General features: G+C 40.6%; 2 protein-coding genes across 2 annotated transcripts; both read right to left on the bottom strand.

The window, feature by feature from the left end:
- Window positions 1-4,616: 4,616 nt before the first annotated feature.
- Window positions 4,617-8,164, bottom strand: LOC306929465 (uncharacterized protein). Its single transcript, XM_079510006.1, has 4 exons — window positions 7,780-8,164; window positions 6,798-7,276; window positions 6,451-6,598; window positions 4,617-6,033 (listed from the first exon to the last, which is right to left on the bottom strand). Exons 1-4 carry the CDS (start codon window positions 8,038-8,040, stop codon window positions 5,620-5,622), a joined length of 1,302 nt encoding a protein of 433 aa, XP_079366132.1. The 5' UTR covers window positions 8,041-8,164; the 3' UTR covers window positions 4,617-5,619.
- Window positions 8,165-9,806: 1,642 nt separating this feature from the next.
- On the bottom strand, window positions 9,807-25,256 carry LOC306929884 (immunoglobulin-like and fibronectin type III domain-containing protein 1; the record flags this gene model as incomplete). Its single annotated transcript, XM_079510618.1, has 20 exons — window positions 9,807-9,811; window positions 10,213-10,539; window positions 11,003-11,299; window positions 11,689-11,881; window positions 11,993-12,078; window positions 12,447-12,755; window positions 13,056-13,184; window positions 13,637-13,813; window positions 15,547-15,846; window positions 15,997-16,290; window positions 16,412-16,553; window positions 16,654-16,778; window positions 17,800-18,144; window positions 18,572-18,844; window positions 18,968-19,133; window positions 19,222-19,335; window positions 20,135-20,327; window positions 20,451-20,487; window positions 21,959-22,081; window positions 25,220-25,256. The coding sequence occupies 20 exons, from the start codon at window positions 25,254-25,256 to the stop codon at window positions 9,807-9,809; spliced, it is 3,672 nt and encodes a 1,223-aa protein (XP_079366744.1).
- Window positions 25,257-26,359: the final 1,103 nt, after the last annotated feature.

Here is a 26,359-nt window from a genome sequence, read left to right as displayed (position 1 = left end):
GGAACAGCAGACTGTGTTGTGGCAGGTAGCAGGTAGATCAGTGACTTAGCACACTGGTTGCATGACCTGGAGATTGTGGGTTCAAACCCCGCTCAAATCTTTACTTGCCAAAATCTGCCATTGACCCCCATTCTGAAGTAGCATGCCAAAGTTTGTGCTATTGCCATTGGGAATGCATTGGGCGTTTAACTTAAATAACTCAGAAACTACAAAACATTTCAAAGTAAAAAGTTCCAGCATGTGTCTCCACAGAAAGCTGAATTATAAAAAGTGTGAATGGAGTTTCTAGGTGAAAGTGCTTTTTTGACGTGCCAATATCTGCCATTGAGCCCCATTGTAAATGTCTCAAATTTGAAAGCACTATATTTCTAAAACGATGAAACATTTCAAAGATTCCTTTTCAGGCAAACATGTCCACCATAAGATGAACCTAAATAGGTTTGAATGGGGTTTCTAGGTGTAAGTATGTAGGACTAGTAGCATGCCAAAGTTTGTGCTATTGCCATTGGGAATGCATTGGGCGTTTAACTTAAATAACTCAGAAACTACAAAACATTTCAAAGTAAAAAGTTCCAGCATGTGTCTCCACAGAAAGCTGAATTATAAAAAGTGTGAATGGAGTTTCTAGGTGAAAGTGCTTTTTTGACGTGCCAATGTCTGCCATTGAGCCCCATTGTAAATGTCTCAAATTTGAAAGCACTATATTTCTAAAACGATGAAACATTTCAAAGATTCCTTTTCAGGCAAACATGTCCACCGTAAGATGAACCTAAATAGGTTTGAATGGGGTTTCTAGGTGTAAGTATGTAGGACTAGTAGCATGCCAAAGTTTGTGCTATTGCCATTGGGAATGCATTGGGCGTTTAACTTAAATAACTCAGAAACTACAAAACATTTCAAAGTAAAAAGTTCCAGCATGTGTCTCCACAGTAAGCTGAATTATAAAACGTGTGAATGGAGTTTCTAGGTGAAAGTGATTTTGACGTGCCACTATCTGCCATTATAAAGTTCTCACATTTAAAGCACTATATTTCTAAAACGATGAAACATTTCAAAGATTCCTTTTCAGGCAAACATGTCCACCGTAAGATGAACCTAAATAGGTTTGAATGGGGATTCTAGGTGTAAGTATGTAGGACTAGTAGCATGCCAAAGTTATAATTATTTTCGGACGGCATACTATAGCATGTCGTTTTTCGTGATTTTGGACTATTTGAACAAAAGATGAAAATCATGAAAAAACGACATACTATAGTTCATGGTTTCGGACGGCATACTATAGCATGTCGTTTTTCATGATTTTGGAGGATTTGAAAAAAAGATGAAAATCATGAAAAAACAACATACTATAGTCCATGGTTTGTCATATTTTCATGATTTTGGGACACTGTACCTGACACTGAACCTGCAGCCTCCTGATTCCCAGGCAGGCTCTGTACCCAGTAAGCCACTGTGCATGCTGTTCTTAAAAGGCCGAATAGATAATGACAGAAGAGCCAGAGACTTGTTTCCATTGTGGTTCATAAACATTCAAACGTCTAGAGATAAACAACAGCAAAAGAAACAATAGACAAATCTCCTGTTATTTTATTTTTTGTATTTTATTTTTGTATCAATGTTGTACTCAAAGGGAACAGCAGACTGTGGTGTGGCAGGTAGCAAGTAGATCAGTGACTTAGCACACTGGCTGAATGACCTGGAGATTATGGGTTCAAACCCCACTCAAATCTTTACTTGCCAAAATCTGCCATTGACCCCCATTCTGAAGTAGCATGCCAAAGTTTGTGCTATTGCCATTGGGAATGAAAAATAACTCAGAAACTACAAAACATTTCAAAGTAAAAAGTTCCAGCATGTGTTTCCACAGAAAGCTGAATTATAAAAAGTGTGAATGGAGTTTCTAGGTGAAAGTGCTTTTTTGACTTGAAGGTCCTTTTCTTTACCAACTGCACCATCACTACCTTATCCTGACTGAGTGAGATTTCCATGCACTTTCATCTTCTTCTTTCTTCAAAGTAAAGTTTCAGAGGAAAGACCAGAGTGGGATTTGAACCCACAACATCTGGATCATAAGAACAGCCACTTAACACATAAAGCTACCAGACTGTCTGTGTTCTGTCATGGTTTCTCCTCTATAGCCTATTATGTGATTAAAATCCATGATAACACTTAAAAGCACTAAAAGACACATTTGATGCACAGCAAACACCATTCAAATGCTCTGTATATGATCCCAATGCCCCATTTGAAAAGTCACACCAAGAAGAACATTGTAAAACTGAAAATCACAGAGGGCTCCGTGGCACCCTTGTTCAGACGATGTCCATGTAAACCAGAGGTTGTAGGTTCAAATCCAGCTGAGTTCCTCCTACTTTCACTCTGCAGCATGTTTTGGAGAATAACATCCAGAAGAATACTGGAAATAGATGGAAAGTTTAGGAGATTCTCAGAGAGCATGGTGGCTCTCTGTGATACGCTGCTGTCTATGTGAGCCATGTGTCGTGGGTTCAAGTTCAGCCAATAGCCCATGGCAGACTATAGCATGACGTTTTTCATCATTTTTGAGAATTTGAAAAAAATACGAAAATCACTCCATGGAGTGATTTTCGTCTTTTTTTCAAATCCTCGTTTTTCATCATTTTTGACCATGTGCTATAGCCCATGGCCTTGGACGTCATACTATAGCATGCCGTTTTTCATCATTTTTGAGGATTTGAAAAAAAGACGAAAATCACCAGCATGTGTCTCCATGTGTCTGTGAATGGAGTTTCTAGGAGAAAGTGATTTTTTGACGTGCCATAGAGCTGCCATTGAGCCCCATTATAAAATTCTCAAATTTGAAAGCACTATATTTCTAAAACTATTCAACATTTTAAAGATTCCTTTTCAGGCAAACATGTCCACCGTAAGATGAACCGCCCTGGATCAGTTTACTCAAACGTACTCGGCCCAGAAATTTGGTTCAAGTTGTACACTCTCAAAGTTATTGGAATCCTTGAAAGTACAAACTTTGAGAACCACTGAACTCCATCCATCCATCCATCTTCAACCGCTTATCCGTAGTCGGGTCATGGGGGCAACAGTGTGTTCCAGACGTCCCTCTCCAGAGCAACATTAGTGACTTCCTCCTGGGGGATCCCGAGACGTTCCAAGGCCAGTGAGTCGATGTGTTTCCTCCAACTGCGCCTTGGTCTGGCTCTCCTCCCAGTGGGACGTGCCTTGAGAACCTCCCTAGGGAGACACCCGAGAGGCATCCTAACCAGATGCCCGAACCACCTAAGCTGGCTCCTTTCCAGGCGAAGATGCAGCGACTCTACTCTGAGTCTCTCTCGTGTGACTGAACTTCTCACCCTCTCTCTAAGTGAGATGCCAGCCACCCGTCGAAGAAAACTCATTTTGGCCGCTTGTATTCGCAACCTTATTCTTTCGGTCATGACCCATACTTCATGACCATAGGTGAGAGTAGGAACGAAGATTGCTCGGTAGACAGAGAGCTTTGCCTTCTGGCTCAACTCTCTTTTCGTCACAACAGTGCGGTACTGTACTACTTGAGATAGTCTTGAGATAAATAACTGGCTTAATGAATACAATACAGGGGATAAATAATGGTAATGGTATTAATAATAAATAATGGTATTGGGGGATATACTTTAAAACTATAACTCTTGAGATAAATAACTGAATAAATAAATGGCTTAATGAATACAATACAGTGGATAAATAACAGCCTAGACAACTTAATACAATAACAGTGAATAAATAACAGCACACTAACAGACAACTTTCTTGCACCGTTTTATTAATTAATTAATGAATTAGTAAATGGCATGGTTTTATAAATGAATGAATGAATGAATGAATGAATAAATGGCTAATAGATATATAAATCCACGGCTGTTTTTATGATGCACGTCAGATGGCGACATGAAGTTTGTCCTCTTGGCGTTGCCGTTGAAAGCGCCGGCCTAGGCACGCCCGGAACATGGAACATGACGTAGCTCATTAATTGTGAAGTTATTAACTTGAACGAACGAGATCTTTATCGCGTTGAAACGAGATAATATCTTGTTTAAAGATAATATCTTGTTCAAATGAGATAATTATCTTGTTCAAATGAGATAATATCTCATTCAAACGAGATAAAGATCTTGTTCGTTCAAGTTAATAACTCGTTTGAACAAGATAATTATGTCATTTAAACGACATAATATCTCGTTTGAACAATATAATATCTCTAGAGAGAGAGCACAGGCCAATAGCCCCGCCTCTCTCTCATCTCCTCTAAGACTAGTAAGCAACATTTCCCTTAGTTCGATGTTTGAACATTGGCTCCATCTGGTGGCAGATGAAGTTGAAGCACTTCTAAATGAAGCGTGGCCAAAAGAACAGTACAGCCTGTACCACTTGCAGCAACTCCACTCACATGTACAGAATGTACAGTTGCTCTGCAGTTGTTAGATCCATAGGCTAAGGCAGCTCCATAAATACAGTGCAGTACAGTACAGTACAGTTAAGAAGATATTAAATTACATGGTCTACAGACAGTACACATTTCCTATCCTTTTCCCTTTGTGGCATTTCATACTGTGATTTGTAAATGACTGCAAAACATCAAGTTAAGAAATAAAAAATAAGCAACCATTTAATCATCATAAAAACAGTGCATTGTGTACAGCGAACATAAAAATAGTAGTGAACACAATGATTCAAAGCCACATGGCAACTCTGCAGCAGAACTGTAGCCTATGTATATTGACCTTTGAGATGGACAGTAGTTAGGTAGTTTAGTTTACAGTTTTTACTATTACAACTGCCTCCATTTTAGCCAATTAATGTTTGATACGCTAAAATGGTTGATATTAATTATCAAATAAAAAATAAATAAAAAAGAAAGGAGAGAAAAAAACTGTTTAACACAATACTGTATTAATAGGCGTGGCTACAACTCAAATAATGAGTCACATTCAAATGTATACAAACTTTTAGATAGAGGCACCAATAAACATGAATCTTTTTGTCAGTCCCCTTTCTACATGTTATATAGGCCTACTTGTAGGACATCAAGTGATGAGTTTTTTAAAGCAACACACTTTCCTAAATGGAATCTTAATGTTATTCAATTGTCAATTTAATATGACTATTTCAAAGGGGCAATACCTTAAAAGAAAATAACTTACAGTAGGACCAGATAGTTATAACACAACGAGGGCCAGCCAAATGTTGTTCATTAAAGGCCAATCCACCAATGCAACTCCTTGCAACTTCTTGCAACTACTTTTGTTTTGCAACCATTATTATGGCAGTTGCGACTAGTTGCATTGGTGCGGTTTCTGGCAGTATTACTATTGGAAGGGCAACTCATGACACTCATGACCTAGATTTCTATGTCATTAATCAATAATGTACATCATATTGTTAATTAAATATAAGAATAGTGAACAAGACCCATGAAACCTAATTTCTAGGGATAGAATGATGGCAGTAGCCCTCTTGAGCATACCGTATCAACAGTATGGCTGTACTGGCTTGACCTCATGGCAATGAAACCTTCTGTATTCTTGCCGTGCGCTTACCCTTATGGAGATAAAATTATTCACTTTCATTTGACACGATTACCTCCTATTCTGCAATACCTAACTCCTCAAAACCATCTGAATCATCCTCTTCCAAAGACTCCTCCAACTCCTGTGCCGCTACAATTTCATCTGTGACCTCCTCTTCTGCCGTTTTCTCAGGTAAATCATAATTCTCAACTTCCTGTTCTACCAACTCCTCCTCCTGCTTAGCCTCCTCCTCCACTTGCTCCTCGTCGTCTGGGCTATTCGTGACTTCCTCTACATGTTCTGACCCTACCTCTGTGGCATGCTCCAACTCTTTCTCCTCAACCTCTTCTTTCTCCTCCTCCACCGCCTCTTCTTCCTTTAGCTCCTCTGTGGGAGATGTGACCACCTCCAGCTCCTCAACAGCTGGAGAAGCCTCCACATCAGACTCAGCATCAGTTGACTGAGAAGTGGGTTGACCTCCACTCAGCAGCTGGAACACAGAGCACATGCAACATTACTGTGACAGGAACGTCAGTTTGGAAGGCATTAGTCATGACCTGTATACTGTGGAGAAATGTGGTTTTCTGTGAGCAGGCCTAATTGGTGTACACAGGAACAGATAGGGCCTGCAATTGCTCACAGATCTATGTTTAGTCGTCTCTACACATTACAATCCAATCTAATATAGTTTGTGGCTTTATCTACTCCTAGGAAGTTATGACAAATGTGATTGTTCCTCACACTGTGAGGAACAATCACATTTGTCATAACTTCACACCACTTCTGAATATTTTGCTTGTTTTCCCACAGCATGTGATGCTGCCAAGCCATGCTCTAACAGATCAGCATGACGGAGTTATTCATACATATCGCCAGATTCGCCACTCAAAAAGCCAGCGTATCATACTTGGCTATGGACGTTCTTCAGTTGAGCCTTGATGTTAGTGTGGAGGGACTGTGATGTGATTAACTGTTCATCCAGGGTCTTCTCCACTGAGCTGAGTTTCTTCTCCAACATCAGGGCCCTCATTGCTTGCTCTGCCTCAACCAACTGCCTGAAATGCACACATAAACAATAGCATACAAGTTGAAGTATGAATATTTTCTCTTTTCCATGATAGGATTCATTGCCTTATATGATTTGAACCCTAATCCACTTAGCTGTGCACCTTTGTCGCACACCAAAATAGCTGATCTACAAGCCTGCAATGTGTAACAGCGCAAGTGTAAATCAGCTATATACACAACACTTACTTTATCATAACCACATCTTGGCTGTTTGCATAGAGCGAGATTTTGTGAAGATCCAGGGCCACTTTCATGTCGTTCAGCTCAGACGCATGTCCCTCCATGCGCGCATTAATCGCATCCATCACGGCGACCTGTTCGTTCAGTCTGGAGTTTGTGCTGCCCACGGCGCCGTTTAGCCCAGCCACACCCGCCGCCAGTACAGAGCTGGAGCTCAGAATGTTCGCCAGGCTCTCTTTCACGGCGTCAAACTCCTCGCTCTTGTTCCTGAGCATGGCGTGGAGCATGGCGGTGGATGCTGCAACCTGCTGCATCTGGGCCAGCTGGCCGTCAATCTCGGAGTGAAGAGACCAGATCTGGGAGTGCAGGTCGCTGTTCTTCAGACTCTCTGACGTTTCCAGGGCAACCTCCGCCTTCTGCTGAGCGTCTTTCTGAGCTTCTTCCAGAGCCAAGATCCTCTCCTCTACCTCCACTTCTGAATGCATCTACACGCACGCACACGCGCACACGCACACGCACACACACACACACACACACACACACACACACACACACACACACACACACACACACACACACACAATTGCATTTAGTATCAATATATTTTACAGTATCATTTGTAGGATTATAATAACAGGTAACTAATGAACAATGCTGATTGCTGAAACACACTAATAAGCCAGTCCTGACTGGTGGTAGTGTCGACGATGTCACACTGACAGCCTGTCACAGTCGCACTGTCAACGTGCAGAGGAGAAACGTGATCAGGAAACTGTCTACACATGACTAAAGATAGAAGACACACATGTCGCATAGGCCTACATGCATGCATGCATGCCTAACAGGTCAACCGTTTGAAAATCACTGAGCTATCATATCATGTTTTAAAAATGTGCAGTTAATTTACTTTACTTTAAAGCAACATTTGTAAGAACCTAGTTTACTGAATGATTCATTTCATGTTTTGAGAGTAGCTATATGCTATTACCTGTGCGTCTTTCATACCCAACACGTGCTGGAAGTTTGTGATCCTAGTTTGCATCGCAGTGAAAGACTCCGATAGCTGGCCCAGTGTGTCTTGCTGCTGCATGCAAAAGACACCGAGAGTGGATCCACCAATTCCGATGATAAGGAACAATAGACCAGGCAGGACATAGCTGCTTGTTCCACCCGACTGGTGCGCTGACGATTCTATCAAATATGAGCCGTCTTCCTGCTTGCTGCCAGGCTTTGATTTGCGCTTGGCCATTGTAAAGTTATTTTATATATTATTAATAATATTTATGGGAGAGAGACCGCACGGAGTGGTGCTTTTAGAGTGCAAGTGGCAATGAGTGTCGGCTAGGTTACCACGCTGTACTGTCCCTGGCTCCCTGCCTCCCTGGATCTTGTCATTCATTGGACCACTATGTGCAGGGGAAGTGTTGGGAAGGGGGCGTGGCGCGATATTATGTAAGGGCAGGGAAGCCCTTATAAAAGGAGCCCTTATAAATATCGATCATATATGCACATGGTACTGTGGGACACACGATGAGATGAGACATTATGCACAAAACAAGACATTTTATTCAAAACAATAAATGTATTCATTACAATACAATAGTGTCATCATGTCATGACTCATGACCAAAACAAGCTCTATGAAGTACAGTATAGTGACTATTAATTGTTTTACTTTGAATTGACTATAGGGAATAGGGACACAACAGAGTTGAGAAATTGGGTATTTAGTGTGCAGTTGTGCACAGTGAACACTGGGCATAACTGAGCAGTATCCTAGATAATAAATGAGCAGGTGATGTCTTCATGGTCTTTAAGTATTTTATTTGTTGTCAACATAAAAAAATGAAGAATGATGAATATTTTGCCTTGGTTGTTAATGGTATGGTCACATAGGCCTATTATGCCAATTCTGAAAATTGCTCAACATATGCAAGTTAGCATCCGGCAGTTTCTACATGCTGGAGACCCATACTCAACATTTCTAACATAAAACCTTGGTGTACTCAACATGTCCGGGTTCACAATGGGGCTCTATGGGCTGGCTACTAGACTATTAGTGTCTAGGCTTTTCAAGTGCCCACTCTGCTTTAGTGCAGTTTACCTGAGCCCACTTTGTTTTGGTGGCCAGTTCACATAATAGGCCTACTGTATATTCCATGTACTGGGGGCATAGTAACCGAGCCCGGACATGGCCAGACTAATATCACTGAATAGAGCTATATTTATTCTTTGCACTGGCAAATTCGTCTGGTTTCCAGGTTAGAGGCATACATTGTTGTGTAATAGTTACAGTACAACAGGTTACCAATGTTCAACATAGTCTTCATATAACTGGTAGTACTCACTAATGTTCATTATATAATGCGGTATACATTTCTGTCTACTTGCTCTTTGTCTCAGAGGTTTCTTGTGACTGCCGCAGTGACTGCACTCTGACTTCTGGTGAGATATCCACTCAAAATAACATAATGAAAACCAAAAGTACTGGATCGCACACAGTGGCAAGAGTACATTTCAATTATTTTACTACATAATAGCTGAGAGAGAGACGTTATACAGTCTTCATCAGTGTTTGCAGGGGTTCCAGTGTTTTTTCCACACTGAGATAGTTGCCATTGTTCTTTCAGCAATAAAACGTATAAATAAATGTTTGAAATATTGTTTGAATGACAATTTTTGCCTACACAAGATGCTCAGCTATCAAGTAGCCCCCCCCCCCCCCCCCCCACACACACACACACCACATTTTCCCAGGAAGTGCCTAGCATCAACCCAAATAGTGTCCATGCCCCACCCCCCCAAACAAAAAATAAAAAGAAATCCATGACAAATGGATGAAAGTGTGAATGAAAACTACCACAACTTAAAGCTCAAATACACAGTATCAGCAGCCAATACTGAATTGAGTAGAGTGTACAGTAGCCTACACAGTGCACAAGGTCTAAGAAAAGTCTATCACATCAATGCATCATTCCAACATACAGTATCCTTCATTCAGGTTGCACGTTCTCTTCACCCTGTAAAGAAAAAGAAATAACACAGAAAATGTGATCACAGAAACATGAACACTTGCATTGCCTACACCAGTGGTTCTCAAAGTGGGGTCCAGGGACCCTCAGCGTTCCTTGAGGCGGTTCCAAATGGACCCTTAGTTACAGGTCTGTATGTGAGAGTTTACAAATGAAGAGAGAGGGTCCTTAATAAAGGTTTGGCCCGGGCCGCTGGCGTGGTGGTCCGGGCACACTAGGCTGCAATGCCAGCCTGACAACGTGTCGCGGGTTCGAATCCCAATCGCAACAACCTTTGCTGCGTGCTACTCCCCTATCAATAAAGGCATAAAAGGGGGGGGGTTGAGAACCACTGGCCTACACACTTGTGTTGCTCCAACAGTGAGTGTTCAACTTGTGAATGTGTGTACCTTTGACACTCAGCATCATTGAGCACTCGTTTGTCCCAAGTGAGTTGTTCAGGGCGATTGTGTATTCCCCAGTGTCCTTGGGTCCAACTCTCAGTAGCAGCATGGAGCACACCCCGCATACGTTGGTGATGTGATAGTTGCTGTTGGTGTTCAGACTGATGTTGTTACGATACCAGGTCACACGCGGGGTGGGATTTCCTGAGACAGCGCAGGTCATGTAGCACTCGTATCCCTGTGGGGCCAGACGCTGCTTCAGGGGGACAATAAATGACGGAGGTGTCTGGAAGTCAAGGCCTTTTGACTCTGGCATGTCCAGTTTGAACGTCACTGGGTGGCAAAGGAAGGGAGATCATAGAAACAGTAAAGTTTATGCATTGTAATATACGGTAAACAAATATATGCACTCTTGCGAATTAATTATTGTACACACAATGAGGGAAACTGTTTCCACTCATCTTAAAATAGATGTTTTATACATCCAGTACAGTGTGTTCAATAGTTCTGTGCTTATGTCATCAAATATGTATGAATAGAGGTGTGTGTGTGTGTGTGTGTGTGTGTGTGTGTGTGTGTGTGTGTGTGTGTGTGTGTGTGTGTGTGTGTGTGTGTGTGTGTGTGTGTGTGTGTGTGTGTGTGTGTGTGTGTGTGTGTGTGTGTGTTATAAAACCGTATAAAGTCTCCTGCAGCCACACAGTAAAATACTGAATGTTAAATTAACAGTGTTTGGATTAGGTCATAAAAAAAACCAATTGACGATGTTTTTCACTTTAAAGAAACAAAATGCACATACCTTTTTCCTTTTTGGTTTCCCATTTTGGGGAGACAGATGGCATAGAGAGACCCATGTCATTTTTAGCAAACACCCTGAACAAATACTCTCGTCCAGGTATGATGTTGACGATTGTGAACTTATAGTTGAAGAGGTTGTCTGCCACTGTCCTCCAAGTGGGCTTGAATGAGTCCTTCTTAGCTATCATATAATGCAGTCTGTCATCCCTTTTTTCATCGGGAGAAGGAGTCCAGGACAGGGTCACTGTTCCTCTGACATTCTCATCCAGCTCCACTGGGCCTGGAGGTTTGGGATCATCTGAAATCAGGGTAGAACACAGAGAAACACATTACAGATGATACAAGATTCTTTATCATTCATGCATAAAAGAGTACAATTATTGGGTTTCGGATCGTTGACATTGCAGCAACAAGAAAAATCTGCAAATATAGCAATAAAATAACAACAAAGCAGCAGTAAAAAGCAGTAAAAAAATACAACTCAATGTCAGGTGCCTGTGTGTGGGATGTGTTTAAATAATATAAATAATGTCAGTCTTAACCGGCCACGCCTCGGTCTTAACTGGCCACATAGGTCGGACTAATGGGATGTTGGACTTATGGGCACTACAGTGTAGTGTACAGTAGGCCTATGTGCATGTAGTAATAATAGGCATTAGAACTCCATGTCAACCGATTAACATTCACCTGTAACTCTGATCTCAACATTGAAGGTGTCTTGTCCCACAATATTCTTCACAATAATGGTATAGATGCCAGTATCAGAGCGCTCAGAGGTTGGGATCAAGAGCTGCGAGCCGCCATCACAGTTGGTAATTGATACATGTTTGAGCACAGGAAGGCCGTCCTTCAGCCAGGTGATATCTGGAAAGGGAGAAGCCTACAGACAGAATGCAAGAATTGAGGGATACAATCTGGATAATGTCATATTTAAGAACATGCTTTCTGCAGTGAATCCATTATTACCAAGAAATGCTGTGTATAGCATTACCTCAAAGATGATGTTGACACGGACAGTATTCCCTGCTTTCACAACCATAAAGGTCTTCATTTTGCCATCTTTAAACTTTGGCCTCACTTTGAGAGAAAATGTGAGATAACATTTTTTTTTCTTTTTCATTACTTGATATTAGTTCTGAACATGCACTCTCAGTTCATGAATTGAGCCAACGTTGATGTAAACGCATCATTACCTGGCTTATACAGGATCTAGACAATGTTTCAAATACAACACTCATCCTTCTATGATGTGTTAAATAATTTGCCAGACCACCACATTTGCACCATAATATGTCAGATATGAGTTTAGAAGTTTCGTTTTATATATATATATATATATATATATATATATATATATATATATATATATACACACACACACTGTATCTATTCACTTAAGCTGAGAAATCACCAATAATTTGTTTAAAAATGTAAATATTTCTTACCAGGGGGAGGCATAGCAATGACATAATTGTCAAAGCTACAAGGCAATCCATCACCTCCATAATTGGTAGCGATCACTCTCACCCAGTATGCAGCCATTGCCTTCAAGCCAACCACGGTAAAGGATGTTCGATTAATTGGGTTGGCATTACAGCGACTCCATTCAATGTTCTCAATGGGCCTGATCTCCACAAAATACCCTAGGGCTTCATCCACTTCACCTTTCACCACCTTAGGTTTAGTCCAAGCCAGGGAAAATGTGTTGTAATCAGAGGATGTTAACTTGAGGTCTATGACTTTACCTGGAGATTCTGGAAGGAAAGTGAATGAATGAATGTGTTACTGGCTTAGCGTAAATAGTATTCTTTGTATATTATGGTGTATATTCTATTCTTTGTATATTCTATTTGTGTATATTCTTTGTACATTCTTTGTATATTATGGTGTACATTTGCTGGTAAACTTTAAAATAGAAAGGAGACGTTGCACAACTCGTAGTCCCGATGCATACATTTGCTGGTGACCACATGATGTGCTTTGACACTGTATTTACAGTCAAAGAGAAAATGCAGATGCGTCAAGATGAAAGAATCCAGTATTCATTGACTTACTCATAGGATCTCTTGCAAAGACTGTATCACATGGAAGGCTAGGATCACCAGCGCCAGACAGATTGACAGCAGACACCCTGAACTCATATGCTGCACCCTCGAAAACATCTTTTACTGCATACTGTGTATCTAAGAGAAAGGGAAATAGAACATCATATGAAATGAAAAGCATATCTTGTTTCATACACATATGCAGCATGGCAGGCATAAATCTCCAAATCCTCTGCAAATTAAGTATATTCTTGTAAATGCTTTCCCAGTAAGCTTTACCAATGAAGCATTTCAACTCAATCTGCCACTGAAGATTAACAGAGAGGGTAAAGCTATGGAAATTGCATTGAAAAGGATTGTGCAGTTTTTGTGCAATTCTTTTGCTTGATTATTGTACACACATTCCACAAATGACCTCTTATTATGTCTCAAATTTCTAGAACGTATGTATACTGTACTCATGTGAGCAGCTAACCTGACTCCGCCAGATGGGGCAGCAGAGAGTACACTGGGTTCCCCCCAGCAGGAGGGGGGGAACCCAGTGTACTCTCTGCTGCCCCATCTGGCGGAGTCAGGTTAGTGAGCAGTACCTTTGATTGGCTCATTTTGGTTCACAAGAGTCCAATAGTTGCTGCCGCTCTTGTGCTTTTCCAGGTTGTATCCCACTATTTTGCTTCCGCCGGTGTCACAAGGAGGAGACCATGTCAGATTGATGCAGTCTTTGAAAGCACTGGCCACTTTAGGGGCTGCTGGAGATCCAGCGAATCCTGTAACAACAAAATTGCAGCATTGTCTTACTCTATCTATTGTGGTTTATAAATATTTTTTAGTTAGTCAACCGGCAGCCTTTTGATCACAAGACAGCTGAGCTGCCCTAAAACAAGTCTACCCCTCTGCCGCTCAATTTACATTAAGTAGCCAGGAGACCATGCATTCGCCCCTGTGTATTGGTCTGGCTGTCTGTGTCTGTCCTCAGATAATCTTACGTACTAGGTCGATCAGTGTCAAATTCATTGTGCATGCTGACGACACTGTTGGAATATGGCAGCGACAAATACAAAATAAATAAAAAAGATATCCGCATAGCAATCCTATGGCTATGGTGCCATGAAGCTATGCAATCTAGCAAACTGTCTGTTCATCCAGATTATGGGATCTACAGTATATCAACTGTCCAATTACAATGATTGATTCTGACCCTCCAGTTTATGGGTCTAGACCGGTACGTGCCCGGCTGTAGATGCACCGAGTCGGAAACGATGGAAGTTGAAGATCCATGTCCCACCCGGCTATGCAATACCCGTTGCACCCATGTCAGAGTACCCATTCCACCCATCTGTCTGTGTCCCTTTTATAACCCATACGGTATATGGAGATTTCTATATCTGTCTCTCTGTGTCCCTTTATTCCTATATATGGAGTGTCAGGCATGCCCAAATATGGAGTGTTGTGATGTCAGAACAGGCCAGCTCCATATATGGAGTATGGGCACTTGGGCAGGGGCCCTGTCCAGAGCCCGGGCAGAGGCCTTTTGTGGCGGTTCTGGACAACCATGGGTCCGACACCGGGCAATGCACTCCCTGTGGGGATGTAGAACGCGTGTGTTGAATTTTAAGTCGGTGGGGCTAACGGTTCTCAAGTTACGTGCATTACAGCCGTACACACGTACAGTATGTACGTACAGACAGACGTACAGAGACATGGTACGTTTCAGATGTACCATCACTCGCCAATTGCAGACATACAACTTTGCTGGTAGAAGCCAATGTTATATTAACACCAAAATATACATTTATACGTGTGACACCAAACCCAAAAACTTCCCACGTCTTCATGTCGCCACACATTCAACTCAGTTTGAGCTGTCAATACAGGGCCTAATACAGTGCCGTCTTGGAATCACAGACATAGAGTTGCCGAACAAGCATGCTGGAATTGACAATAAAATATTTTGGGAGATTAGTGTCATCCTTAGAGCAATCCCTCTCTTTTTTCTCTTTTATTACTTTCTTTCTGAGGACTATTTCCTGAGACTATGCTCTCATGGTCTGCCACCTTTCAGATATCGAGATGTACATCTCATCCTGCAGGCCATTACTGTTACATTTGACTGTATATAGAGTAGCGGTAATGTCAATGACATTACAGAACCTCCTCTCACAAGGATTCACAAAGTGAATGTGGGTCAGTGAAAACCTGACACTTAACATTTCACAGACTGACTAGCAATACAAACATAATTGGCACAACAATATTAAGGCGCAGGGGGATTGGGTATTTGAATAACAGAAATCTGAGAAAAGGTATTTTCAGAGTTGGGAAGAGAGTAGAGACAATGTACAACTGGTAATCACATGTGTATTACTATTCCATTACTCTAGGTGGTTATTAGGGCATACTTTCTGGTAGAGAATTACACCTTTCTTCAGTAGTTCAATTTTAAAACCATTATGCCTCCAGAGGAGTGATGGTTTTCTGACTGATTTATATGAATACTTACGTAATACACCAGCTGGGATATCTTCTGACTCAAGGTAATCACTAACTCCTTCTGCATTCTTGGCTCTGATTCGATAGCAATACCTGCGTCCTGGGTCCACATCTGTGTCTTTGTAGCTAGTTTTGTTACCAGGGATCTCACCCAGATCAGTCAATTTATTGCGGCCAACTTGTTGGCGTTGCAGGAGATAATGGGTCACCGGACAACCACCAGTATCCTTTGGCGTCTTCCATTTGAACTCAACAGATGATGAAGTACTTTCAATAATGTCTACTGGTCCTTGTGGTGGGGTGGGTTTGTCTGTTGAGACAGAACTGAATCAATATCTCTTTAGTAAAAGGAACATCCGGAGAAACGACATTCATGACCTTAAATAAGCCTGCATTATAAAATGCTTAATCATAATTTTTAAAGTTTTCAACAGACAATATTTGTTTTTGTTCAACTCACCGAGGACAATAAGCCTAGAAACCGCCTCTAGTGTCCCATATTCATTCTTAATTTTGATTTTGACTTCACCACAGTCTTTTCTTTGGCATTTCGAAAGACGCAGCTCACTCTCTGTGTCGGATGTGTCAATCCTTACTTTCTGGCCAGCCAGAAGCTCATCATCATCCTTGTACCACTGCACAGTCAGTGGTGAACCACCAGAGAAAGGCAGCTTCCATTCTGCATTTTCACCTGCCTTTATAATAACTGATTCAGAGAATTTGAGCAGGGCGTCCTTGTCAATTTTTGGTGGGTCTTCAATTTGTGAAAAAAAAACAAAAAAAAAACAAGATATATATTACATATTATTGTCATATAAAGAAATCAATCAAATACAAAAACAAACATTTCCAACAACACTAACGATAATCCTCACCTTCAATATTAAGTGTCGCTTCAGATTTACGCCCATCTGCCTCAAAACGATAGACACCTGCATGATCTTTCATACAGCAGTCAATAGCCAACTTGTGGCAAGCTCCATCTTTGATGATCTCTACCCCATCTTCACTAGTTAGCTGGTCAGAAAAAAACATGTTGAGCATTAAGTTATTGAGTAATTTTTTTAATTTATTGTACTTGTACTAGCTGTTAACAAGATTGTGGCATTTGACTTACCAAATCGTCATCTTTATACCAACGTCCCTCACTGGTTTCATTGCTCAGTTTGCAGCTTAGCTCTGCCCGTTCACCAACATTAGCTGCAGTATCTGACAGTCCACTTAAAAAGCGAGCACTCTCATCTGTAAAACAATATGGCAGAGATTTCAACTAAGATAACTCCACAGGTATAAAGTTACAGTATATACAGTATGTACTACTAAGCATTACATTTCAGATATTTGAAATAGTAGTAAAGTATCTGTCAAGAATTACAACTCAAATGATTATGCTTAAAAGGGCTATCAAATTTGGAAACAGGACAGAAATTATGTTACACAATTCTCTCATTATACTTGGCATAAGAAAACCAAACATAGGCCTACTGTAGTGATGCTTGGAATTGTCCAGGGTCACTTTACCAATGATTAGTATATGTCTCTCTCTAGTGGTCTACATGGGATACTGCAAGAGGTGTCCCTGCCAACTCAAAATGCAATTTCAAATGGCTCCAAACAACTAAATTGCATCACATTTTCATTGGAAATGTTGTTTTCTGAAGTGTATTAGTTTTGATCATTCACAGCTTTAAAACTTTAACATGTTTTTGCCCTCTTTTTATTACCCCTTGCCCTCTTTTTATTACCCCAGCAACATTCTGATTGAAGCCATTTACTTCTGAAAGGCTCTGGTGCTGAGCACTTTATAAAAATGCATGAAGCAGCTCACAAAGTGGACAATGGTCACACTGGCAAGCTCACAATATTCAAAATATCCATCATTGCCATTACCATTAGCAATAGCTCCCAGTTCCAGCTGAATACACTGTGCAGTCACTGTGCAGGTGTTCATTACCCAGTGATTGTCAAAGTGTGGTCAGGGAACCCAGTGGTCCTTGAGGGTGTTCCAGGGGGTCCCCAGCAAGATATCATTAAAATCAGTTCAACCACATTAACACTATTTTAATACAAGGCTATTCAAAAATAGCCAATTGACAAGCTCACAACGTATCACGGTACGATGTGTTGTGAGCTACTAGATCTGCAATTTTCAAAAAAGGGTTCCTTGGCACAAATACTTTTCAGATGAGGGTCTCTGTGGCCAAATACATACAATAACTTGCGTGTCCTTGACATGAAAATGTTTGGGAAAAACTGTTCTTACCAATGACCAATGTTTCAGGAACCAAGGGACCATTTCGGACTCGCTTCTTTGTCTTATCACTTCCATCCCCCTCCTCCTTGTTTTCACCGTCTCCCTCTGCTCCATCCATCCTATTCTTGCCATCTCCTTCTCCACCATCTCCATCTCCACCTGCACCATTGCCAGAACCGTCACCGGAACCATCACCGGAACCATCACCGGAACCATCACCAGAACCATCTTTCCCATCTTTCCCATCTTTCCCATCTTTCCCATCTCCTCCATCCCCACTTGCAGCTGCAAGGTTAGCCAAGTCCTCTCCCCCTGTTGCAGGTTTCTTGCGACCTTTACCACCACTTGGGTCCGCTGAGTAGTAACAGTCACACAGGAAAGAGAACGAGAGAGAAAGAAATACAGTAACGCACGCACACACGCACGCACGCAGGTACGACACGTTACAATAGGTGTCAATAGCTATGAATTCCTATAGTAATAACTTCTATAGAGTGTTTGTTTAGTAACAGAGGTCCCCTCCTTCTCTCCAACTCTTTAAAAAACAAAATAGATAAATAATTAATTTTCAGGTCAGGTTACCAATTTTATGTCGGGTTACCAATTTCATCCAATCATAAATGATACAGGATAAATACAATTTAAGTAATGAACAAACAGGTTTTCTCTGATTGGATTAAATTGACCTGAACATTTATTTTCTGTCTACCCCATGTTACTGAACAAATCCATCTTTAAGTTTCAATTTCAGCACAAGAATAAGGTCTTAAAGCAGTCCCACCTTCCACTGCGAGAGAAGCGCTGCTTTTGGCAAGACCCACAATGGCATAAAAGGTACCCTTATCTTCCATTGCAAGGTCTTTCACTGTCAATGTGTGAATGAGTTTGTCCTCTGAAACTGTGATTTCATATTTGTCTCCAGGTTCAAGCGACGAGTGCTCTGTAGACCATGTAATCCTGTTGAGGGGTGTTGACAGGACACATTGGAAGACAGCGTCTTCATATTCAACAGCCTTGACATCCTTAAGCTTGGCAGCAAACTCAACCGATGGGACTAGAAGAGTGCAAGAGAAGGATAGTGTGTGGGGTAAAACTTGTTTTCCCCCCTTTTTCTTCATTAGCAAGACAATGATTGCTTTTTAATAAAACAAAGGGAGAAGGTTAGATTATGCCTTACTTTGAAGATCGGTGGCGAAAACATTGGTGTCATCCACATCAACCTGATAAAGCCCAGCATCGTCTTGCTCAGTAGTATTGATACTGAAAACATACTTTGTCCCAACCTTTTTAAGACTGTGCTTCGCTCCGTCATCACCCTCACCATATGCAACCGATTCGCCATCCTTTATTTGGGAAAATAAAAGTAAAGTACATTTGGGCAGGGCTGGCTTAAAGATGATGGAGAAATTATGAAAGCAACGTTCACCTTACCTTATATAAAGTAACTGTACTGTTGGAATCCTTTAGCTTAATGTCCAGCTCAAATTCCGCTTTGCCACTTGGTTTCAACTCTATTTGTTTCACATTGTCAATTTTCTCCACAACCTTAGAGAGTCAGTCATAGGAGATAGGTGATACAGATTACACTGCAATGATAGTGCTTGCTTATGTCCATGGGTAAATGTTAGTATAACTTGTGTTAAGCTAAGTTATACGCATATGCATCGTGTTACCTCAATTTGAGACAAAAATGATAAGACATCATAAAAAAGGCATCAGTAGAGAGACAGCATCTCATCATCATTAAAGGATTCACCCATTTTCAACCCAACTTCATATACTGTAATTGGTCCTCACTAATGCTCATGATAAAACTACTAAACTACTAACTCTACTCCGTCGAGTCTCATAGGAGGGCAGTGTTTTCAAACAAGATTCTTCTTTTTTAAGATTTTTATTACCACAAGAACACTGGCTTCCATTATAGCATGCTAATTTTCCAGGAATATAAAGCCTGCAGTTTCCATAAGCTTGGATTCCCATTTCCCAATAGATGAGGTCACTGGTAGGCGGGTTTCTGAACTGTCCACAGCCCTCCTCTGAGACACATACTAAGAAATCCTGTGTCTCGTGTCAGTCACACCCCCATATATGGTTGCCAATCCATCATGCCTCATCATACCCTGTACACTCAAGACACGCTCCATATATTGCCAGTACATAATTCATTCCATATGTGGATCTGACCCCCCATGCCAAAGCACCAGTGGTCACCCAGGCACCCAGGCAGATGCATGCACGCGACCTCGCCCTTTACGGCAAGGTCGCTTCTCGCCCTCAGGACGTCTTACTATGTATACAAAGATAGGTTGAAAATCGGTGAAGTCGTCCTTTAATAACACACCTTTGCCTGTTCATCCTCTCGTTCCTTCTTCAACTGGTTGAGTCTCTTCAACAGCCAACGGAAGTCACTAATGCCAAAGTCATAACAGATTCTTTCATAGTCCTTCTTTTTGGCACATAATAGCAGTTCCAAGAGCTTGGGGTCAATCTCTCCCTCTTTTGGTGGGAGTGGTTTTTTCTTTTTTACAACAGCACTGGGCAGAGACACAAGAAAGAATGGTTCATACTAGACATATTAAGATCTTTTTGCTTAAATTGTCTTGCGAGACAGATTGAAATTGAACTATGAAATGTATTGTTTCTTTCTTTCTTTTTACGTTTTTTTGAGCATTTTTCTGAAATCTTGTTCTTCACCTGCAAGACAATGAAATCAATATTATGAACATGTGAATGAATAAGATAATAACAATCTGGTTTAGGTTACTTTGAATGATGAAATCAAAAGTTTTGGGCCGAACAAATAATTAGAAAAAAGAAAAACAACAAAATAAGTGTTTTACCCTGCCCTTTTTTACTTCTTATTTGTTCGTCCCAAAACAATGTGTTTGTTGTCATGAGTTGTTACGATCCGAGTTGGCTTTCTTTGAGTCGTAAAGGTCTTTAAATAAATACTTTCTGAAACGTCTATGGGAAAATGTATTAGAAATTGTCTTCCGGGCCGCTCGCCGGGGGCGGAAAAGCGACACTCTCCATGTTTCCCTCCAAATATTTGCATACAGGGACCTGGTTGGTTATAGCCTGGTTAGCCTGGTTCCAAACGAATCTGGTTGGCTCGTCACCATTTCAGCCGTGAATTCCTCCCACAATTGAGAGGGGCCAGATTTACCGTAATCTGCCTGGGGCAATATACATTGCAAAGGCAGATGAAGACTGGCTCTAATATTGCAAGTCTGCAAAATGGCATCATCCAAGGACAGAAAAGAGTAAAATTCATACTTTACCTTGGGTTTTTTTGTCCGCTCCACCTGAGAATTAAATGTTTTTCATAAGTATCTAGTCCAACTGTAAAATATGGCAGTCATAGAATGAATGAATTGCTAATCTATTAAATATTAAATTGGTCTCTCACCTTGTAAAACATTCAGTATAGCATTACAAGTAGCGAATCCAAATTCATTGGTGACAACACATTTGTAAGTGTCAGAATGTTCTGGAAGCGCATTGGTTATCTGTAAACAATATTGTCATACTGTAAATTGCATCCAGAGTGCATATATTGATATTTTCACTCAGATATTTACATGCAACAAGCTGCTCTAATTAATCAAAGTGGGGTTATTGTGTGTGTGTGTGTGTGTGTGTGTGTGTGTGTGTGTGTGTGCGCTGTGTGTGTGCGTGTGTGTGTGTGTGTGTGTGTGTGTGTGTGTGTGCTGTGTGTGTGTGTGTGTGTTTGTGTGTGTGTGTGTGTGTGTGTGTGTGTGTGTGTGTGTGTGTGTGTGTGTGTGTGTGTGTGTGTGTGTGTGTGTGTGTGTGTTTTAACTTTTAAATTATATTTTCTATTATCTCACCTCAAGAATGTGTTCCTTATTTCTCTCATTGTAACCAATCTTATATATCTCTTGATTATCGCATTTTAATTTCGCGTGTTCTCGTTCCCATGTGACCGTTGGTGCCGGCTGCCCACTGACCATTACTTTGAACATGGCCTTTTTACCTGAAAAAAAAATAATAATAATATTATTATATATATAATAAATACATAAAATAAATGAAATAAACGTAAGAATGAATTATTACAATATAACAACAAAGCAAAAGTACATTAGCCTTCTCATATTTAAATGACCAAAGAAGATCACATACAGTAATAGAGTTAATATTTTACCCTGTTGAATTTTCAGTGGTAGGGGTTTATGGACGATATCTGGGGTTGTCTTTCCAAGGGGCACTTGCTCAACATACTGCGTGATCATGACCCCGGGAACTCTGGATCTCTTTTGGATGCACACTATAAGATAATACAATCACACTTTAATAATGCCAGCTTCATGATATGTGGGAGGGGGATAAATGCACAGTATGAGTCCTTTGAGAAAGAAAGAATCTGCCAGAAATCTAATAGTGCTTCTCATGTTTTATCATTTAAAAAATGTATCTCATGCAGTCATATTGTAAAAGAAGAAGAAGAAGAAGAAGAAGAAGTTGTATCTACAGTCCTTGGTATCTACAAGGAAGTAATTCGGAAAAAAGCTGTCAAGATAGCAAATGACCCCACTCTGCAGGGAGTTCGAACTACTTCCCTTTGGTAAACGGTACAATTACCTAAAGCTAACCGACATCTTTAAAAAATCCTTCATTCTTAATGCCATTAAGGCACTAAATGATACCATGTCTTCTTAAACCTGTTTTTAATGTATTTTTCACTGTTGTCCTGCTTTTTGCCATGAACATAATGTGTGTAAGTGTGTAAGACAGGCCATTTTTTATGTCAATCAATCAAGTTGCCTTAATTCAAGTGGCAGATGCCAAAAATATATATATTTTATTATTTTTACATTTAAATTTGCCTATATATTTTAGGGGCATGTCTGTCATGTGGTCTGCATGAACAGCCTTTCTGATACTGGTAGATCACAATACCTTTTGGCCACCCATGTGTTGAGTTAGACCTCCACCTTCCTCCATGTTTAGGTTGTATTTCAGCAAAACCTCCACAAGAGGTCATTGTGTCCTTTCTATAATAAGTCAGTTAAATGAAGGCACGTGTCATGCAGCTTTTCATTAATCACAGCTACTGCAGTGGTACTTATAGGTGGCGATTGCAAAAGTTAAGAAATTACAAAATGCAGTGTCCTTTCAAGTCTTCGACGACGGAATTGTTTTCCCTATCGGTAAACAGTTGTTTAGTAGGCGGCAGGCCTACGGGGCCCTGAAACCAGATTAAATTCAGTAAGTATATAGGCTACGATTTACCTTGTGCGAACATGAACATCGAAGGCCTAATGACTGTTTAGGCTATTGCTATAGAAGACTCCAGACCTAACGTGTGTTGAGTCTGATCTATACCGTCGGTCTAGCTCTGGGCAGTCAATATAGCGTGCATGGACCTGATCCCGTCGGTCCAATCTTGAAAAGTAGTATACTGTTGGTTCTGTATTTTTATTTTATTTAATTTCAGGTGCCCATAGGCTACATGAAACTGCATGATGAAAGGCACAATCTGGTGCTGATTGCTGATATACATAGGTGGTGGTTGTGGTTCTAGATTAATCAGTGAGAGAATGGGGTCAGGGAGCATCTAGGAGTGTATTGTCCAAGGATTATAATAATAAGGATGTAGGCCTATACACAACATTCTGTGATTTGCTTCACCACTTTATCGGGATCCCCACTGAAACGTTTTGTTCGACGATGAAGGAAGGTGATGATCATGGTTGTTGGTAATGAACAGAATAGCCTAACTTTAACAAAGTCCTACTTAGCTGCATGGTGTGTAGGTTAATGGAATGCAATACCATAATTTGTTATTTAGAGTAACTTAAGTCAAACAAATTCTCTAACATTATTTATTTAATTCCATCCTCTATTCGCATATAGTGGAACAGCTGTGGCAGGGGGCACATGTCATCCTACTGTAGAAACTCTGCTCAGTCCTGGTAGGCTGTGTTTGACAGGGTGCCACCTTATAGTCCGGCAGCCGGGGTTGTGGGGTGGGAAATTTGATAGTTTTTTTTATTGGCCAAAAATATTGTCTATATACAAACATTCATGAATCCACTTGCTGACCAGCTGTCGGTATTGAGCATTTTATGCTTTTATGCGGTATGGTCACAATTTAAAAAATTGCTCAATGCCGACAACCAGTCAGCAATTCATGAATGTATACAATATAGACAATATTTTAGGCCAATAAAAAAGACTATACAAAATGTCACACTTTGCAGACAAAAACCTATAGGGCCAGCTTTAGGATGGGTTTTCCCTGCTACGGTATGAAATGCACAGCAGGCACCATATTTTGCTTTATTTTATGCTTTTGTTAATGTCTTGGCCCCTTACATTGTGCAGCAAAACAAAGCTGTTTCACACTATTAGTGATGCACTGACATGCACACATGTTACAAGGATGTGTAGAATATATAGGCTATGAATGTTACACCTGCAAATTGTACACCTGTATGGTGCAAAAAAGCAATTGCATTCTAGTTTTGACTGTTATCATCTACCCTCCTACAGCTCATGTTATTATTGTAATTTTGAACAGTAAACTGTTTTCTGGACACTGAGCTTGCCATTACATCCAATAGGGGCAAGTTAGTAAAAGCATATTGGCCTACAAAAAGCTTGACTATTATGTGACACAGATATGTTTTTACATGATTTTCTGCTGAAAACAGCCTAGCTATAGCTCTGGTCCATAGCCTTAAGGACATGAAGTCCTTAACGCTATGGACCAGATCAAGTGATAGCATATTTGCTGTTTGTTATAACACCATTCTGCACCACGCCTCAGTCATCGTTCTATATTTCATCTTATGAAGGTCAAAAAGACAGAAACATTATTTTTTAAAGAAGCTACAGGATCTGGCCTTGATAGAGTATTTCACCTCTTCCCTTTTCATTTAATTTCATCAGCAGCACGCTTAACTTTGTGCATGGCAATATTTTCAGTTAGGCCTATACAATCTCTCTGTAAAAGGTTCTCCTGAAAAATTGTAGTAATATAATATTTTTGTTAATTTATGTATTCAGAAGTAATAGTAGTAATAGTTTATTTTGGTCATGAAAGGAACATTTAAACATCTGATCTTATTTTCTTTCTTACAACTTCTGCATAAGACCAAAAAGGTTTAGGCTGAAGCCAATGGCTTATTTTGCCTATTCATGTATTTTGGTGGTTGAAAGCTGATATTGCTTGAAGAAAGCCTCCTCCCATACTTGAATGAGAACAGATTTTTCACACAGTAGACTGTGAAGAGAAAAGGTTGCTTTCTCAAAGGTGCTAAAAATACATATGCACTCATTATTCAGAAACAAACAAACAAATAAGTGGGACTTTCAAAGTCCCACTGAAGGTCTTTCTTTCAATTCTAATTCACGTTTTAGGGCTACAACAAAAGATAAATGTTGCAGCGTTGATGCTTACCTTGCCCACCTGGGCCCGTCGTTCCAGATGGATTCATTGTGGTGTCTTTTATTGTTGTTCAAATCAGTGTTCTTTAATGTCTGGTGACTGAAACAGAAAGTGAAAAATATTCAGATTTAGTGCTGGAATATTGTAATGCTGCTTGTATTGAGAAGTATTCATACAATGTTGTTTAGTTACCTTTGTGTTCTAAGAAAATGCCTCAGACAAACCTTTGTATATAAAAAAATCACACTGTGTGAACTGAGTGGTGCAAGGTCTTATATAGTCTGATCAGCTATGTCAGTGACGTCACACACTAACCATAGCAACCATGCTCGTTCTTTTTTGGTACGAACAAACACGGGTACACGGGACACGGGTACAAAGCCAGTTGTTGGAGTGGTTTGCACCACTCAAAAATCACACTTGTGTGAAGTGAGGGGGGCTCTCTGTGTGTGGGTGTGTGTGTGTGTGTGTGTGTGTGTGTGTGTGTGTGTGTGTGTGTGTGTGTGTGTGTGTGTGTGTGTGTGTGCGTGTGCGTGTGCGTGTGTGCGTGCGTGCGTGTATTAATTACATGGTGATGTACATGAAGTATGACACAGCAAGTAGGTTGTGTATTAATTACATGGTGATGTACATGAAGTATGACAAAGCAAGTAGGTGCTGTGTACCTTTCAGTCAAATTCAGCTTATGCCACAGTATATACTGTATAGGCTGTCATTCAGATAACTCCATACAGTGTTTTCAGTCACTTAGAACAGTAGTATGTCACGGTAAATGTAGAACAACGGGAGATGTTTATTTCCTACCCGGGAAGAAAAAACAACAAAAAATGTACTGGGTTTACAGTTTGTGAAGCTTTCTGGGGTAAAGGATTCAAAATCTGGTTTGTTTTTGTCTCCAGTTTTGTCTGGACCTCACGTCATTATCTGATGGCCTGATCTCATGACGAGTCTGATATCACGCTATTTTCATCTGTGGGTCGTGCCTTGGGTTGGCTTTAAGGACACTTGAGGCATGCCGACAGACTATAAATGTGGAATGTGAAATTCCACCTTGTGGGTTGTGGCTGACTCTGACTTACCCATGGAGTCAGTTGGCTGTGCCATCAGTTTAATCACCTAAACACCGGCATCCCGAAAATAGGCAAACATTTG

Source organism: Electrona antarctica, assembly GCF_951216825.1.
Source record: "Electrona antarctica genome assembly, chromosome: 9".
Taxonomy (NCBI): Eukaryota; Metazoa; Chordata; class Actinopteri; order Myctophiformes; family Myctophidae; genus Electrona; species Electrona antarctica.
The sequence above is the reverse complement of the archived record's forward strand: the minus strand, read 5'-3'. Positions and strand labels throughout refer to the sequence as shown.